This window comes from Syngnathoides biaculeatus, chromosome 5 (assembly GCF_019802595.1).
Source record: "Syngnathoides biaculeatus isolate LvHL_M chromosome 5, ASM1980259v1, whole genome shotgun sequence".
Classification (NCBI taxonomy): Eukaryota; Metazoa; Chordata; class Actinopteri; order Syngnathiformes; family Syngnathidae; genus Syngnathoides; species Syngnathoides biaculeatus.
The window spans coordinates 978849-996696 of record NC_084644.1 but is presented as its reverse complement, the minus strand read 5'-3'; the positions used below and the strand labels follow the sequence as shown (position 1 = coordinate 996696).

Genomic DNA, 17848 nt, shown 5'->3' with positions numbered 1-17848 from the left:
GTTACAAAAAAGCACATTTGTTTGTTTTTTTCCCCCCCTCACGTAATGACACCTTGATAAATTAACTGGATTTCCCCTCCCACATAAAAAGCATAATTAACAGAAATATCGAGCTTCATCGCAGGGTTGCTGTTTCAATTTCCTCAAGAGCACAGAAAAAATCAAAATCAAAATAAACCTGGACATGATCAGGGCCAATCAATTTCTGGATGAAACGTTTACAACACGTCAACTTCATGTGACCTTGCGTTATCAATCTTTACTTTGAGGGCGAAAAGTTGGTCATCAACCAAAAAGAATTCCGAAAATAAAGACGACTCATTTTGAGAAGATTGTGAATCATCTGTGCAAGAACAAAAGTTGGTTTTTAGGAGAGGAAAAAAATGTAACGTTTTAATATTTTTTCCAAGAACGAGGTTGTAAGAAGTACTTCAGAAAAACACACATTTGTATTTTGAATTTTTAAATCTGACGCTTTGCTTTCCAGAAAGAAATTACATTTTTTTGGGGGGGGGGCTTTAAAAAAACTTAAAAAAAAAAAAAAAGTATTTTGCGGCATGGTTTGATCAGTGAACGACGTCCCGTTGCACACCTTTCAGTGACCCTTCCGTCCGGTCTTTTATTTTTCAAGCCGCGAAGGACGCTAAAAACTCAGTGACAGCCCCCCCCCCCCAATTTCCCTCCCCCAACATGATGACGAGCAACATCATCCGGCGGCTTCACAACCTACCGGAGGAGTCACTGAAAGGCGTCGGAGACGTGCGTTCAAAAGTTCGCACAAGGTCAAACGAAGTTCAACGGACGCGGACCGCAAAGTGCAAACTTTGAGCGAATCTTGTCGTGGGCTGGTCACTAAAAGGAACAGCAAACCTCCCCCCCCCCAAAAAAAAAAAATGGGAAAAAAAAAAAAAAGCATTCCTTTTGAGCAACCCCCCCCCCCCCCAGAGCTCCTTTTTCTGTTTTGAATTTCTTGCCAGGGCCCGATGCTCTTTTTTTTTTTTTTTTTTTTGCATCAGGTGGTAATTTTGTGTCTCTCTGGATCAGATCGGATCGGAACCAGGCTCATCGTCACGGAAAACAACGCGGGGGAGGGGACACTAATTGTACTTCCATTCACGTGGATGCGCGCCAGTGCGTGCGCATCTTCTCTCTCTCTCTCTCTCTCTCTCTCTCTCTCTCTCTCTCTCTCCGGCCGGGAAGGAAGCGGCGCTCCCGGCGATCGAGCCAGTAAGTTTGGCGTCGCCGCACTCGGGCTCGCCGCGAGGGGGGCGGAGCCTGGCGTCACCTGCCACCTTTGTCTTCCTCTTATTGTCTTTCAACTCCCTTAATAAGCTTCAACTCTTTCCATCTGTCCGGCTTGATGGCGACTTTTGTTTTTGGGAGGGGGGAGGGGGGACGCATATACACACAGCAAAAAGAGTGGAGGGGGTACAGAGAGAAAAGGAGCGAGAGAGAAAGAGAGCGAGAGAGGGAGGGAGCCAGTGTTGCGATCAATCCGACATCGGCCGCGTTTTGCGTTTTCCCGCTTTCAGCCGATCTCCTTCCACTGCCGGTAGAAGTCGGCGATGTTCTTCAGCTCCACGCCCGCCGAGATCGCCGCCTGGACGGCAGACTGAAGGACGCCGAGACGCACGTTGGGGGGAGGAATAAAAATGAAAAATAAAATAATCAAATCCAATGAAATCAACAACATACATATTGTGCAATTTGTACTTTGTGTTAGGAAAACTCGTTTATGGGGGCGGAAGGTGCATTTTTCTTCCCCAAAGGTCGGATATTATCAATCCATCATTTTCTTTGCCACTTATCCTCACGGGGGTCGCAAGCCTATCCCAGCTTTCAACAAGCAGGAGGCAGGGTACACCCTCAACTGGTCGCCAGCCAATCGCAGGGCACATCAAGACTAACAGCTGCATTCACAATCACAATCAATCACACCTATCCAACGAATGCCCACCCGGAGAAAAGCCACGCAGGCACGGGGAGAACATGCAAACCCCGCACAGGCGGGTCCGGGGATTGAACCCGGGACCGTCCCAACTGTGAGGCCAACGCTTTACCAGCTGATCCGCCGTTCCGACCGGTGAATTTTTTAGGAAAAACAATTGTTGGGGGTGCAAGCCTGTAAGCAGTCAAATGGGGAATGTTTGTGTTTTGTTTCGGGTGGGGCCCGACCTTCATGGCCGCCGAGCGCCCGCACAACTCGTCCACCGGATGTCCGGTGAGGAGCGTCACCATGCCGGCCGTGTCGTCGTCGTTGCTCTGGGAGACGCTGAGCTGGCGGCAGCTGTCCACCATCTTGTACAGGTGCCTACGAGACGCACACTCGCCGCTCAGTCTTCATTATGGCAGCGTTTGAGTATGAAGACACAAATCTTCCTTCATTTGGATAAACTTGGATGACAGTTGTTGAGAAGGCTTAAACGTAACCTGGGATGATGACTGCAAACGCGGCCAAAAAAAAAAAAAAGACAGACAAAACGTACCAGGCGTCGAGGTCTTGACGTTTCAGCTTGTCTCTTTCAAAACTTCGGCCCGATTCCTTCTGGCAGCGGATGTACCTGCAAAAAAAAATGTTCGAGCCCTGAAATGTGCCCAAATGGTCAACCTGTCGTTTCACTTTGGAGACGGACACGTGCGCGCAGTTTTGTGCTGACACTGGTGTGGGAGGTCCAGTACTTGAAAGATTTTAGTAGCTGGTGCTTTGGAGCCTTCAAATCCAAACCCCCCCCCCCATAAACGCTAAGACGTGTTTTCAGGGTTGTTCCCATTGCAGAAAAAAAATTGGGCAAAAATTACAACTGGTTAGCGCATCTGCTTCACAGTTGTGAGGACCAGGGTTCGATTCCCAGCCCCGCCTCTGTGCAGTTTACGTGGCCCCCCGCCCGCGTTTCTTTTCTCCGGGCTCTTCGGTTTCCTCTCGCATCCGCAAAAGATGCGCGGCAGTTTGATTTGAACACTCCAAATTGCTTTTAGGTGTGAATGCGAGTGGCAACGGTTGCTCGTTTCTATGTGGCCTGTGACTGGCTGGCGACCGGTTAAGGGCGGACCCCCGCCTCTCGCCCGAAGATGGCTGGGATCGGCCCCCAAACACACGCGCGATGCATGAAGGATTAAAAGGGAAAAAAAAAAAACAAACCAAAACCAAACCAAACCAAACAATCTGGAAATATTAAACCAAAACAAAAAAGAAAACCAAACCTGTTGCCTTTCCGAAACTCAGACTCCAGGAAGCGGATGCTGTCGCGCGCACCGGCGTTTTCCTTCTTCAGTCGGTCCAGCCCGTCGATCACTGTGAGAAACAAAGACGGTCGAAATATTTCTTTCGGCAGTGATTTCCGATCACACAAGTGAGACGACCTGTCCTGGGGATGATGACGATGAAGCAGCCGCTGCCCGCCAGGTGTCGGACGATGCCCAAGTGCTGGCAGAGGGCGGCGGCGTCGGGCACCAGGTAGGGCGACATGGACGACTGCGCCTTCGGGTGCTGAAGGCTGCCCTCGAGCTGCGACACCTCCAGCTGCGACATGCCAAGGGACGGACCGGGACGTCAGTCACGAGAGAGAGAGCGACATTTAAAAATAAAGAAAAATTAAAAATGGGGGGGGGGGGGGTAAACTGTCACACGACGGTCCAACCTGCAGTCGAAGCTGAGCCATGTCCCGCATCAGCCGGTTTCGCCGGGCCTCCTTTTCTGCCTGCGTCCACACAAAGCAAAAGCGCTCTTAAAGGGACATACGCCACATTCCAAGTTTACCTCCAGGCCGCGGCCATTTTGACATCTCTTGACTGCTCGGTGCCATTTTGGGTGACGCACACGTTCGTCCTTTTTCTCATTTTCTTCAATGTTTTACCCAAATCAAAAATGTCAACTTACAATATCCATTCATTTTGGTTTTTTTGCCCTTCAAATAAGTTAGTTTGCGTAATTTGGGCTAGAAAAAAAAAAAAGACATTTTTGTAGTGATTGCTTAGCGATTGCTCGTATAGCAGTGTCTTGAGATAAGAATGCAATGTTTTCCATGACCACGTTTTTAACTCAAAATACTCGTCGCAAATGAACTCAGCCCATGGATATGAATTCACGCCAACGTCCCTAAAAAGCCCGCTCAAAGTTTTTCCGTTTTGTAAGAAGGGAAGTGACACTCACTCAATGTTGCATTTTATAAAAGATATGGTGACAACATAAATAAAAAGAATGCAAAGGGTTCGTGGCTCCTTCTCCTCCTGTGTGCAACCAGGCCGCCATAGGGCAGTAAAGTATAATAAATAAAAAAAAATATGTATATATATATATATATAATACCTACTCATACTTTTGGTAAATCACTAAATCACTTGAAGGGGCGGAAACGGTTTAAAACACGAGCCACAGTCGAGAGTTTTATGGGATAAATTCAAATTCCTACCCTAACCTGTGAAATATCAAAAACTTGCACTCATAATATCAACAGGAAAGAATATAAGTAAAGAGCAATGTTTAGCTTGATTTTCTACAACAGTACCGTAACTTAAAACATCACTGCAATGAATTCTGGGTACTTATAAATCCTCCGTCAGTCTGAGGGAGAGTGCAAATAGTTCAAAGACTCGCACCTTTTGAAAGTGCAGGTTCACAAATTGGTATTGAACTGGCTACCTGAAATCTAGAGATTTACATCATAACAGAACACATCATTGGTTGCTTGTTCTTGGATTTCATTTATCGTGGAGGTTTTCTGGAATGTAAGCTGTAAGTGGATAAACGGTGTCATCTGTTAAGAACACAAATAATCAGACCTGCAATTTTTTTTTAATGAAAACATATTGTTTTTAATTGACCAAAACTAGCCACGATGGAATGAAAAAGCTACAACTTGACCCAATACAAATGTCGAGAAATTGAAAGATGTGAAGTCAAAAATGACAAAAATATCCCAAAATACGCATCCATTGGGGACTTTGGTTGGATTTACATTGAGAGCTAAAACGATTGGGAAAAGGGAAGTGAGGACGATACAAATGGCCAGTTGAGAGGCCGCCCCCCAAAAACCCCGGTTTACCACGTGACTAGTTCCACACCCGTATTTGGTTCCTTACCATTCGGAACTGGGCCTTGGCCTGCTGCAGCAGGTCGTCGGGTTGCGACTGGCTGACGCTGGTGAAGATGCCCGCCTCCGGGTTGAAGTGCAGCACGTTGCCCTGGAGACTCGTGAGGAAGTGGCCAAAACTGCGAATGCAACACACGCGCACCACGCACTGGAGGAGGAGGAGAGAGAGAGAGAGAGAGAGAGAGAGAGGTGGCAGACTTTTATGAAACACGTTTGGGATGCCTGAACAGAACAGGATTAACCGAATAAAACGTCGGTGCGCGTACGGGTATCGTGCGCTCGTACCTCCTGCAGCGGGCTGAGGGAGGCTCCGCGGCGGCTAAAGTCGAAGCGGCGGTGAGCGACGCCGAGGGCGGGCAGGTGCCTCAGCGCCACGTCCTCGGGAAGCAGCAGCGTCTGCGCCAGGGCGGGACGTTCGCACTCGCCCAGCAGCTCCGTCACCTCCGGGTTCAAGTCGGCCTCTGGCGAGCACAGCCGGCGGACGGGGAATTTAGGACGGTGCGGCCTCGACACCCGAGAGATAAACCACGTCGCAGACTCACCGGCTTCGAGCATCTTGTTTCCATCCGGCAGCAGGTTGAGGAGGACAGACAAGCGGTTCCAGAGGCTCTGGGAACTCTGCAGAGGGATGACAGACGAGCGGGTGCCGGTGCGGGTCCGCCGAGGCTTCGGAGCGCCGGACTCACTCACCTGCGCGCACATGAGGACGATGTCGGTGTTGGTCCGGAGCCAGTCGACGAAGACCTTCACCGCCTGGATCAAGCCCTGATTGGTCAGGATTGCCAGCCTCTCCACGAGCGTCTTCTCGCTGTGCACCGACGGGGCGCTCAGCTGGCTGCCTTCCGAGTCAGAGTCCAAGTCTGCAGCGGCAACATCATTCTTAATGTCCACCGTGAGACGAACCGACGGACGGGGGCACGGCGGGTCAGAAGTTAACGATCGTCTGCCCAACAAAACGGTCTATAAAACACTGACATCCGTACAAAGGTATCTTTGTTCCTTTTGTTTATGATCGCGACAGGCAGAAATATCAGCTGCTCTTCAACTTGCCAATTTGGGATTGAGCGCATCACAGAGGAGGACGTTACCGTTTTCATTGGTCCCATTGGGGGCGCCGGGGTTCAAGTCGCAGGGCGGTTGACCGGCGGCGCCGGGGGTATCCCGGGAAGACGCAGCGGCGGAGTCGTCCGAGGGAGGGGGCTTGGCGGAGGCCTGAGGCCTGAGCAGCACGTTGGTGAATGTTGGCGCCAGGCGGAAGCAGCGCTTTGCCTGGAAGAGCTGCGACGACATGGCCTGGAGGTTGCTGCTGATGCTGCCGTCGTTGGCCCCCAGAGGCCCGTTGGCGGCGGGGGGCATTTGCTCGCCTTCCTCCTTGGCTTCGTCATCACCGCCGTCCCGCCGCTCCCGGGTCGCGGCCTGTTGCCGCTCGCAGTTTTCCGCCTCGTCCATGTCCTCCAGGTCCGAGCGGGACTCCTGGCTGTTCATGTCCGAGTCCGTCTCCACGTCGAAAGCCGTGTCGCCCTCCTCTTCTTCCTCCTCGGAGCCGCTCCCCCAGCAGGCCTCCTCCTTCGTCTCCTCCCGGAGGGCGGCCGGATCGGGCGGCGCGGCGGCTGGGGGGCAACCGGCGGACGCGGGCCCATCTCTCGCCGCGGGGGCCGAGTCCTCCTCCTCGCCTTCATCTTCTTCGCTCTCAAAGCCCTCGCTCAGGTCACTCTCGTCCTCGACGCCGCGGTCTTTGCGGCGTCTGCGCAGGCGTGACAGCCGGGCGTACTTCTTTTGCTGCTTGGGTTTGTCCTCGTCCGACTTGTGTTCTTCCTTCACGCAGCTCTTGGCGACGGCGCCCTCCTCCTCCTCCTCCTCCTCCTCCTCTTGCTCCAAGGAGCCGTTCTGCATCGGTCGCTCGGCTGAGCCGTCCGCGTCAACTACGAGACCAAAGATGACGGCGGCGTGAGGTTCGTGACGTTGCAAGCGTCACAGGATAATACTTCCGCATCTTTAGCTATTTCCCCTACTGTGTACGAAAAGCTCGACAGCATCTGTTGTACACCGTGAGGTTTTTTTTTTTTTTGCGGCTTGGTTGAAAATCCGACTTAAGTACCGCTCAGCCACCATTAGCCAAGGTAACCTTGCGGTGAAAGTACAGGTTCTGCCATGATTTGACTTTTTACAACCAGTCGGCCCGATTTGCTATCGTGGCCAATTTTGTTCCTGACAAATCCACATAAATTGGTGTAATGTAACAATCGATGACAAACGATTTGGCCCTACAGCCTCAGCATGTTTGTTTTTTAGATTTCTTCCATGTGCTGTGACACTTAAGCAACAAGTCACTTACAGTGCAGCGTGACGTTGACCAATAAGAGGGTGTAACCGACCGCCGTTATGCCTCAATTGCGCACCATTGTCAACGTACTGGGGCGCCATTGCCTACATTTATCCGCGCACCCAAACCGAAGTTCACCGAAGCTTCAGAGCACGTTTGGCCACAACGCTGGCATGTTTACGTACAACGGTCAGTGCTCGCACTGACTTGCTGGTGGTCTACATAACATAACGTTTCCTGCTTGTGAGCCGTACTGAGGGTATTTAAACATACCGGCAGCTCTTCACGAAGGGAAACCCCAAAATGTCCACGGCTTAGCACCCGTGATGCATTTTTCATCTTTTTGTTCTTTTCCCCATTACAATGCATTGGTTCGAGCCATTGTTGTTGTCTTTGGCATGTTTTTTTTTTTTTTTTTTTAAACGGGTCTATCTAGTTGTGTTGACCGGTGGTTTCTATGCAGTCATATCATAATAAACGTCATGTAGTATTGCAAGTGGCTACCAACTGATGACAACATTTTGTGGCACCAGTCAAATTTTTGGGGTAATCTGACAGAGGCATTTAGTTGTGTTTTGTGTAAATAGTCTTTTTTTTTTTTTTTTTTTTTACCAACAGGTTCCAAAAAGTGACAAGATAGGATGAAAGCCTGAATTTATACGCAAAACATGATCCAGGTGTGCATGTTGCCGACTTGGTGAATCAGTACGAGGATAGTAGTTGTATGATATGAACTGTATTGAAGGAGATTTTTAGCTACGAAAAGCTGACAGTTAGGAAAGGATAAAAGAGTAGTTGGGAAAGTTCAGTGAACATGAAGTGGGAAGAAATGTGGCAATTACCACATGCATGTCTGAGTTATCAGAAGGGGGGGGGGGGGGGTCTTGCCTCCAAAAAAAGTGGAAAATGTTCTCCATCCTGCAACATTCAGGGTTCAACGGACTTTTTAGCGGGGCAACGCGTGGCCTTATTTCCTTGAAGTTGTCAATATATGGCCGGACTTCAGCAGATCGTGCTTAATTGGGTCGGGACGGTGCCGCTCCACTCGCGTTACGTAAGCGGCAGTAACGTATCGAGCCCCAGAGACGTTCCCGGTGGATGCAAATCACGGCGCGAACTCTCACCTGTGGCGTCCGTGTTGAGCGGCGGCACCTGGGTCTCCGCCTCCTCCAGTTCCGCCTGGAGTCGGATGTTGACGTGGTTCACCAGATGGGAGAAAAGCGCCAGTGTAAAAGCGATGGAGGCGCTGTATTGCTTTGAGCCTGCAAAAAAAAAAAAAAAAAAAAAACATTTACCGTCAATACACATTTATATGCTCTTACCAAAATCAACATTCATTTTTGTCCTTTTTCTGGAACCTACCGCCAGCAATTGTGTATTTAAAAAAAAAAAAAAAAAAAAAAAAAAAACAGCTCAGTTACAACGGCACATTTTTCTTCTCTTTCTGTATCGTCCTACAATACCACAAGAAGACACCAAAGTCGTAACCCCTACAAAGTAGAAATGGTGTCACGGAATTAGTGTCACATGCCGTTATCGCCGTACATCTCTCGTCATGTTTTGATTGCGTAGTAACAGAAAATTTGCTGGATTTCAGGATTTCCCAATAGAACATTTTAGTCAATTCTTAGTTTTAAAGTTACTTAATACATAATATTTAGGTTTTACAGTTTTCAGCATACCTACTGCTGCTGATTGTCCGAGTAATACTTTAAATCAAGCGTTTTTAACATTCCCACGACTGAAAAGTAAATTATGTGTGATTATTGTTAATATCAGATCGATATCGATATTGGGCAAAATTCAAAGCTGCAATATCAGTCCGGGATCGGAAGTGCGGAAGCTGGCGTGGGACATCCCCACTGTTTGAATGTCCATTTATCATCCAGTGAGGTCAAGTTGGAAAGGCTGATGGAGTTATGATTTGCTACCGAGCGCCATTTGCACGGGACGAGCCGCTGTTAGCTTAGCGCTTGGCCCAGTGCCACAACCATCCTTGCACATGCGGAAAATGTCGTAGTTACTTACTAAAGCAAAGTCGCTGGATGATTGCAATTTCCGAAAGCGCTGGTAAGGCACAAGGAATTTCATGTCGCATGGGAAGAATCCTTCTCATAAAATCCATGAGAGTAAGGAGCCCACCAGTGTGCAGCCTTTGTCCAGTTTTTTTTTTTTCTTTTAAAATCAGACCAATAACTGTGATGTCATTATATTCCCCCAAGTGAACTCTGACAGTTATTGTGCATCGATAGGAAAAATATAAATCACAGATGAACGGATGACTAAAACAATGGTTATAGTTAGCAGCCTCCCATCGATCTGTGGTTTTATTGGTCCCACCTCCTCTCTTTAGGCTGTGCACGACCATGAGGCACGTCACCACCATCTTGAACACCAGCGCGTCGGGCAGCACGCCCCACGAGCCGTCGGCAGAGTTCTGCTGCTGCTGCTGCTGCTGCTCGTCGTCCTCCTCGCTCAGGGAGTGGCGAGCGGAGTCGTTGTGGCCGTGCGGGGGCAAGTAAAAGAGCACCAGGTTGAAGTCCTCCAGCACCGACTGGCACAGTGAGGTCAACTCGGACTCCATCAGGCTGCACGTACGCAAGGAAAAGAGCCACCATGGGAAAACTTTCATTCACAAAAGAGATTCGGTTTGCCGACAGACAACCGCAATAATCGTTTACAGTGGTTCGCCGTTCGCCGGTTGATACAGTATACGACAAGTCCGAAAGCGATGTGCACCTTCAGTGGATACCACGTGGTGCCAAAACGCGCTGGAAGACATTCATCATAATGAAGAGCAAGATGAAGAGCTCGAGAGGATCCAAACTACTGAAAGCGCGAGAGAGAGTCGTGCCTCGAACCACAGAAATCCACAGAGAGCGCTTCGAGGTTGCAGGCTGAGTAGAAAGCCTCCTGCAGGGACGTCTGGATGTCTTCATTTTTCTATTGTCCTGAGGCTCGGGATCGGCATCGTGGGACACCACATTTATTACGCTTCGTCCATTCTCCCCTAACCGTTTACAATACAGGGCCGCCAAAACAGCACGGCGCCGGGCCCAATGCTATTGGAGCCATGACGCATTTCTCAAATAAAACTTCGATTTCAACACAGGTCAGCATTTTTTACGGCATTCCGTGGTCCCGCCCCCTCGGCGCATTCACAATGTACGCCAAAGTCGCGACGGCGCGTTCCATGCCGCGTAACAGACTTTCACACATAACTCGCGGTACCAATGCGCTCGCCATTAATTTGATACACAAAAAGCGCGCGCGTCTCACCTGTTCTTGGGCTGCAGGCGGCTCGTCAAGTACATGAAGCTCACAAGGAGACGTTTGATGTCTCTGTATCTGCAAGAAAACATATTTAGGAGCACAAAAAGATGTTTATAGCTCGCATTTGATTCCACACAGAGCAACAAGTTTTGCACTGTTTAGGACAGCAAGAGCAGCCAGATACAGATACAGTTAGCCATAACCTTAAAGGTGACCTTATACTCTCGCGGTCGACAACGTCCACATTGCATCACGTGACCTATGGCGGGTAGCTTGTCGCCCACACGTCAAAAAAGAAAGCCGTGGAGCTCATCTCTCACGATCGGCCCGTTTCAAGTCGCACGCTGCGACGGCATCCTCACCTTTCCTCCTGGCTCCACGTACCAGCTGGCTCGATTTTGCTGCATAATTAAACATAACATCCGGTCATTTGGGTCCGTTTACTCAAGCAGACACGCTTCCACGGTGGCCAACGTTGTTGCTTTGTTCCTTGTTACAGAAAGGAAAAAGTAAAAGCGGCTACTGGAAATGTTCTGGGGAAACGACCCGCCGTGTCATCCCGGCCAATACCGGCCGTAGTGGCACCCCCGACTTGGAGAAGAACCGCTGCACAGTTTCAAAACTGCACAAGTGGGTCGGGCTCGGATGCAAAAGGGAAGCTGCAGTGACGCTTCTTCTTCTTTTTTTTTTTTTTCTCTCTTAATAACAATGAGAGATGGAGCACCCACAATGCGTACATGCGCAGAAGGGACGCACACTAATAAAACAATCGCACCAGACGCGGCAGTTTTGCACCAGCATTTTATTCTTTGACGGTTTTTTTTTTTTGCATGGGTATGCCTGAGAGAATCTGAATCCCCACTGATTTGTTCACAGCGCCAGTAACAACAACGATAAAATGTTGCTGGGCGGCCTCACCTCTGTCGAGAAGGCGACAACTTCTTCATCTCCTGCTTCTTCACTTGCTGGTACATCTTGGCCGCTTTGTCAAAGAGGCGCTTCAGGTTGCCGTAGGCGCCCTCGAACGGGCTCTCCGATTGGATACTTTGAAGGTGGGAGGCAAGCTTTCTATAACGGCGCATAGGCGAGACGAGGTCGGACGTCCTGTGTGCCACTCACTCACCAACGAAGGTAGAAATAAGTTGCTTCCACATTGTAAGACTTTCCTCCGGCCAGCGTCCCCAGTTGGTTGAAAGGCATTCCTGCAGTTACACACACAAACATTTTGACACCTACATTATGATGCACATGAGTAGTTTGCAACTTGTGTTATTTCAAATTCTTAGACTATAATACAATCATCTTCTTAAACCACTACAATGAATGATGCAAGTCTGTTCGGGCCTATGAAGTTTTTTACTTCATCTTGCTCCTTTATTAATTCCTTGTTCGGCTGATTGTTTTGTTTTCAGTATATACATATTACTAACGCAAACTCATGGGATGATTGCAATTTCATAAAGTGCAGGTGATCCATAAGGTCATCTACTATGGATTTTGATGTCATATGGGAAGAATTTTGATCATAAAATCCATGACTGTAAGGAGCCAATCCAAAAGGCGGGCGAGTGACGACCAGTCTGCAGCTGGATAAAATTGGGATGAATGGCTTTTATCGTCAATCCATTTTTTTTTTTTTTTTTTTTTTTTTTTTTTTTAAAATCAGACCAATAATTGTGTGATGTCATTATTTCCGCCCAATAGCAGTCTGGCAGTTACTCTGCATCCATAGAAAAAAAAAAAACCTAAATTGCAGATTAATAAACACGAGTAACAAAGTTTGTTAGTGCGACGGGTGCTCCACACGTTTGACAAACGCAGATTCGGTTTGCGCTTACACACACTAAACTTCCGGGGTCAGAAGAGCGAGACCGCGCTCACCTCGATTTTTTTTCCTCCACACGTGTGGCCTCCCTCACATTTCTAAAATTGGTTCCGATTTGAGAAGAATCGGAATGTGAGCACCTTTGTTTCACGCAAGAAAACGGCGGAGGCTTTAATCAAGCACACTCACCCACGTGCGGCATGACGGACAGCGCCTGGTGATAGAATCTCTCGGCCAGACGCTCCGCCTCCACGCCGGCAAGCTCGTTCTGGTAGCGGGCTGGGGGGGAAACACACATATTAACACTCAAGAAACAGAAAATAGAAGACCTTCTCTCTTTTCCTCCCCCCAAAGTCCAAAATGAGCCTGAAAGTTGAAGGCGTCCGATTCACGTTGCTGCTTGTGCTGGTCAAGCAGTTTGTTGGGTTTGGGTTGTGTCCGGCCTTCGTCCATATGTAAAGTGCCCCCCGGCACGAAGGTGAATCGATTCTGAGGATTTGCTGAATCGTCCCTTTTCCTCTCTTTCCCCCCCCCCCCCAAAGTCCAAAATGAGCCTGAAAGTTGAAGGCGTCCGATTCACGTTGCTGCTTGTGCTGGTCAAGCAGTTTGTTGGGTTTGGGTTGTGTCCGGCCTTCGTCCATATGTAAAGTGCCCCCCGGCACGAAGGTGAATCGATTCTGAGGATTTGCTGAATCGTTTTTTTTTTTTTTTTTGCCACACATGGATTCATCAATATTTCTGCCCACCCCCGACATGTCGGGTGGTTATTCACGCAACACGGGACCCTGGTGTTCAGCATGTTTGCACCACAGTCTAGATGACGCTGGTTTGATTCTCTGCAATGATCTTCCTATGAGGGCCAGTTTCTTCATGTATTTTGCTGAACGCCCCCCCCCCAGCACACTTCCTTCCTCCCTCCCTCCCTCCCTCCCTCCCTCCCCTTTGTGTGGTTAAAAGTGGTAGAGCACATTGTTGAGCAACAGAAGATTCAGAACGGATGGATGAAGAGAGGCGGTTATTTTCCAGGGTACCGACCGAGATCTCCGAGGTAGACCAGGCAGCGGTGACAGGCCATCTGCGCCCACTCCATTTCCTTGGGGGAGGCCGACACCGCCTTCTTCCGGCCTGCGGGGGGCAGAGACACACGCGCTCAGGAAACCTCAACTGAGCTGGCAGAAAAGAAACACCTGCACGGCGCCATTGCTAGTAAGGATTCAACTGGATTCGTAGTTTGGACTATTTCAGGATGTGCATAAATGCGCTCAAACCTTTTTACAGGTCAACTCCATTGGACCTCGTGTAAACCTTTGAAAGCACATGCAAACTGTTCAAAGTTTCACAATATTTTGCACAGTTTGCTGTTCACAAATGAAAGCCGTTCCCACAATGGAAAAGTACTTTGCATTTGGTTCCCCGACCGCGCGCGTATACGACTGCTGACCGATGAGCGGGTCGGTGACGTGCGTCCAGTCGATGCAGTCCTGCAGCTCCAGCTGGTAGTGCGACTGGACGTAGAGCAGCAGGTGCTGGTAGAAGCCGACGCCGGCAATCAGATGCGTGCGGTAGGCGCACTCCAGGACGCTGCGGCTGTGGATGTGCTGTAAATACACAAGGCCACGTCACGAAAAACGACAGCGGAGTGCTTCGAACCAATAAGTGGCAATTCAGATTCCCTCGCGAGTCTGCTTAGAAAAAAAAAAAACATTCTGAATCATAATGCTCACATTTGGGTTCAACCAATTCAAAGTCGTAGCCACAGTTCACGTAGATCAGTAGTCTAACCCGAGATCGCAATCCCCGCGGCCTCCGATGGCCTTGGGGGAGCTCCACAAATATGCGCGACAAGCTGCGAGCGTATTAGATGAATTGGATGAAATTACAAGACATATCCTGGACAAACAGCTTGAAGCAAGCACACTCCACCTCTTGTGTGGACCGTTGTGCCAAGCAGAGAGAGAATAGGCACCAAGGAAGACTTTAAAAGGCGTCCTCATAAGCGGAACTTTAAAGTTTCTTGGAATGTTTCCAGATTGTGAATTTGATCCTGTGACGGGCAATAAATGGGACTCTCACCTTTAAAGATATTATTTAAAAAAAAAAAAAAAAAAAGAAAAAAAAAGGGGGTTTTGAAGACAAGATGAGGGTTTCCTTATTATTAAGAATACAAAGCAACTGGAGCAGAGGGCGTTGGACGCGTCAAAGCCGTTACCTTCTTGTTAGTCTTGATGACCTGGATGACTTCGTAGTAAACTTTCCTCCAAAGCAACTCTTCAGCTTTGCGGCCGTAGTCCACGGGGTGTAAAAACATCAGTTTGACGCAGAGCTCCCGCAGCCTGAGCACAGCGTCAAGAAAACCAACAAGAATCCCGTCAAGGCGGGAATGAGGTAGGACTGGTAAAACGACCACTTTTCAAATTGTTTGCATAAGTACTAAACAAGAGAAACGTAGTTATGTAATTCAAAAAAAAAAAAAAAACAATCAGGTTAAATTGGGGCCGGGTTACGTTCCCGAATAAAAGCAGCCACCAATTATTTGTATTTGTTAAACCCACATCACCAAAATTAAAATGTGAAACTACACTTTACAAAGATGAACTGATAACTTATCTCTCCATTCGAGCTTGCCATTCTCTCTCTCTCACACACACACAACAAAAGGCTACCAGCTTGTCTGACGTGGACAAGTGAACTTTGAAGACCTGGTGTGAGAAGGCCAGTTCCCGAGTGCACCATTTGCACTCTTCCTGACGCTCTCAGCAAAAGGCATTATGCTATTCCAAATTCATCGTGACGATATTTTAAAGTAGCCTGCGATTGGCTGGCAATCAGTTGAGGGTGCGCCCCGCCTCCTGCCCGATGACAGCTGAGATCGGTCCCAGCACTCCCTTCTCCCTCATGAGGATAAGCAGCTCAGAAAATGGATGGACAACAATATTGTAACGGTAGAAAATCTGGCTAAACACATATTCACTTGCACTTGTTCCTGTCAATATTATCACGGCATGTGCAATATGTGCACAGGGTTGTATTTGTACATTTATTTCACACACCTCGGACGGGGGCTTGATTTAAATGCGTAAGGTAGGATTATTTTTCCGCCTACACTCAACCAGAAAAAAAAAATTCTTAAAAAGCTGCTATGGACTTAATCACCAGCTCGGTGGATGACTGATTACGACGCTTGTTTCACAGTTCTGAGAACCGGAGGTTCAAATCCCGGCCCCGCCTGTGTGGAATTTGCATGTTCTCTCCGTGCCTGCGTGGGTTTACGCCGAGCGCACCGCTTTCCTCCCACGTCCCTAAAACACGCGCGTAGATTCATGAAAGGCTCTAAATTGCCCGTACGCGTGAATGCGATTGCGACTGTTCCTGCCCGAAGAGTGATGAGATTGCTTCCAGGACTTTTGTGACCCTTGTGATGATAAAACGGCTCAGAAAATGGATGGACGGACGGACGGAGGGGTGAACAGTAATGAAGTGAACAAACGAGGACCAAAAACACGGTTCCGTCGTCTTCCCGCCAAGAACCACGAAAAGGTATCTGACACAACACGCGTGTTCACGCAAGACACACCAACGCTCACGACTGAGCTCTTCACGGGTGCACGCTTGTGTTTCGCGCTGCATCCCAGCGAGCGAGTGAAGGCAACGGCGCGAACCCGAGCGTCGTACCTGACTCCGCAGAGGACTGCGCCGTGTCCTCAAAAATAGTTAGCACAAGAAGTGTATCACACCCGGGGACTGTTCCTTGTGTGTCGTTTGAAGGTTTTGTCATGAAGACACTTGAACATGAATTTAAACAATGCAGAAAACGTGCGAGTCTCGTTGAGGGCAGAACGGATGGTGACGCACGCCACCTACTTGTTGCGGAGGCTGATGTTCTCCGGCTTGAAGACTTCCCTGTACGACGCCTTGCTGCCGACGATGACGTCCAGCTTGTGCACCGACTCCACCACCGCCCTGCGGACCCGAGGAGCAGGGGGGGCAGAAATCACCTACTCTCGTCTCATGCAGAGGTAGCTTCTCTGAGTAGTAGGAGACTTTTAACCACATTAGTTTGCCCTGAGAGATCGTCGGGCATAACACTCAAAATGATCCAATTTCATTGAACTGGTCCAGGAATTATTATTGACTTAGGAGTATAAATGTGGTTTCAAAGGGGAGGGCTGGGAATTCCCCAAAAGATTTCAATGGGTAGTTATGATGGGCAATTTTGTAAATTTGTGATTTGGAAACTTCCTGTGGGAATTTATGAGAGTTGCGGTGCCTTATCACGCTTTCTTTTGTCACTTCCAAAGTCCAATTACGGTTTGCAATACAAAGCAAAATAAATGAAATGGGCACACTGTACTTGAGCAAATTGTCATCGTTTTGGTCCGGATTATGCCAAAATTGGAGTTTCAAATGAATAAGGCTCAATTTTGTAAGTAAATAAAACCTGTTACGCCCATAACTTCCTACAGAAAGTGACTAATATTACAATCCCACCCCCAAAGAATGTATCTGTGTTAGCTTCTATCCATCCCGGCGACGTATCCGGGCACGAAAACAATTGAAAAATCGTCCACTGGCTGGAGAGGCGGTCCAACGAACATGTGTAACGACATTTAGCCTTTTCTATTAAAAAGCCCGACATCTGCGACTAAATGGAGTATTTCTGTCGCTATTGTATTTTTAATTTTGGTCTCTTTTTCCTGGCACTGTCATTAGTTTGGTGGAAGCGAAGCGTCATAGGTGGCTTGTGTGATTCGAGATTGGAGGCGACAAGAAGGCCTTTTTGGCTGCTTGACGACTCTTGAACGAGACTCGCAATTAAATTCGTAATAAAGGCAAGAAAAAGGGCCCAACCCTCGAATTGGGTTGAAACAACAACGAGGTCCAATTAGCGCCTGTTAGCAGGGCCTCGTGATTACCTGTACAAGCGCTTGATGAGAAGGACTTTGGCCTCCGGTTCGCTGTCCTGTCCAGGTCCGCTCATGTCCACTTCGGAGTCTGCGACTCTTGGGTGGAAAAACGCACCCCGGGTCACGCAATAGCCTCGGGTGCCCGGGGAGAGTTGACCCCCCCCCCCCCAACCGCCCGACCCGGTAGTGACAAGCAGCCCAGCTAGCGCGGTTAGCCTGCCGAGGTGTCGCGTTAGCACGTCTCCCTTCCTGAAACTTTTGCCTTCCCCCCCCCCCCCCTCTACCCGTCCGTATCGGGCGCCGGGTAAGAGGGGTGCCCGGCGATCGACGCTGGGCCCCGGTCAGCTAAAGCGGGCCGGCGTGCCTCTCGTGCCGAGCTCGGTTCCGGCCAGTGATGCGAGGTCGGCCATTCTTCCCGAACAGCAGGCAGGCA

The 17848-nt window shown here is 49.1% G+C and overlaps 1 protein-coding gene across 1 annotated transcript; it reads right to left on the bottom strand.

Annotated features, from left to right (window-relative positions):
- Positions 1 to 360: 360 nt before the first annotated feature.
- Positions 361 to 17848, bottom strand: smg5 (SMG5 nonsense mediated mRNA decay factor). The gene is made up of 22 exons (XM_061819027.1): positions 17425 to 17848; positions 16373 to 16471; positions 14721 to 14844; positions 13953 to 14109; positions 13547 to 13636; positions 12701 to 12790; positions 11810 to 11888; positions 11605 to 11730; positions 10693 to 10761; positions 9754 to 10001; positions 8538 to 8675; positions 6179 to 7012; positions 5781 to 5950; positions 5633 to 5708; positions 5376 to 5551; positions 5080 to 5238; positions 3639 to 3698; positions 3361 to 3520; positions 3202 to 3292; positions 2487 to 2561; positions 2176 to 2311; positions 361 to 1612 (listed from the first exon to the last, which is right to left on the bottom strand). Exons 1-22 carry the CDS (start codon positions 17487 to 17489, stop codon positions 1529 to 1531), a joined length of 3306 nt encoding a protein of 1101 aa, XP_061675011.1. The 5' UTR covers positions 17490 to 17848; the 3' UTR covers positions 361 to 1528.

What these genes read in the sequence shown, in the direction of transcription:
- smg5 (XM_061819027.1), bottom strand. Translation starts at nt 17,489, where the DNA reads ATGAGCGGACCTGGACAGGACAGCGAACCGGAGGCCAAAGTCCTTCTC. An exon ending in TCGTCCTCATGTGCGCGCAG is followed by an intron (nt 5,709 to 5,780) that starts GTGAGTGAGTCC and finishes ATCCCTCTGCAG; the next exon opens with AGTTCCCAGAGCCTCTGGAA. An exon ending in TGGCTCAGCTTCGACTGCAG is followed by an intron (nt 3,521 to 3,638) that starts GTTGGACCGTCG and finishes GGCATGTCGCAG; the next exon opens with CTGGAGGTGTCGCAGCTCGA.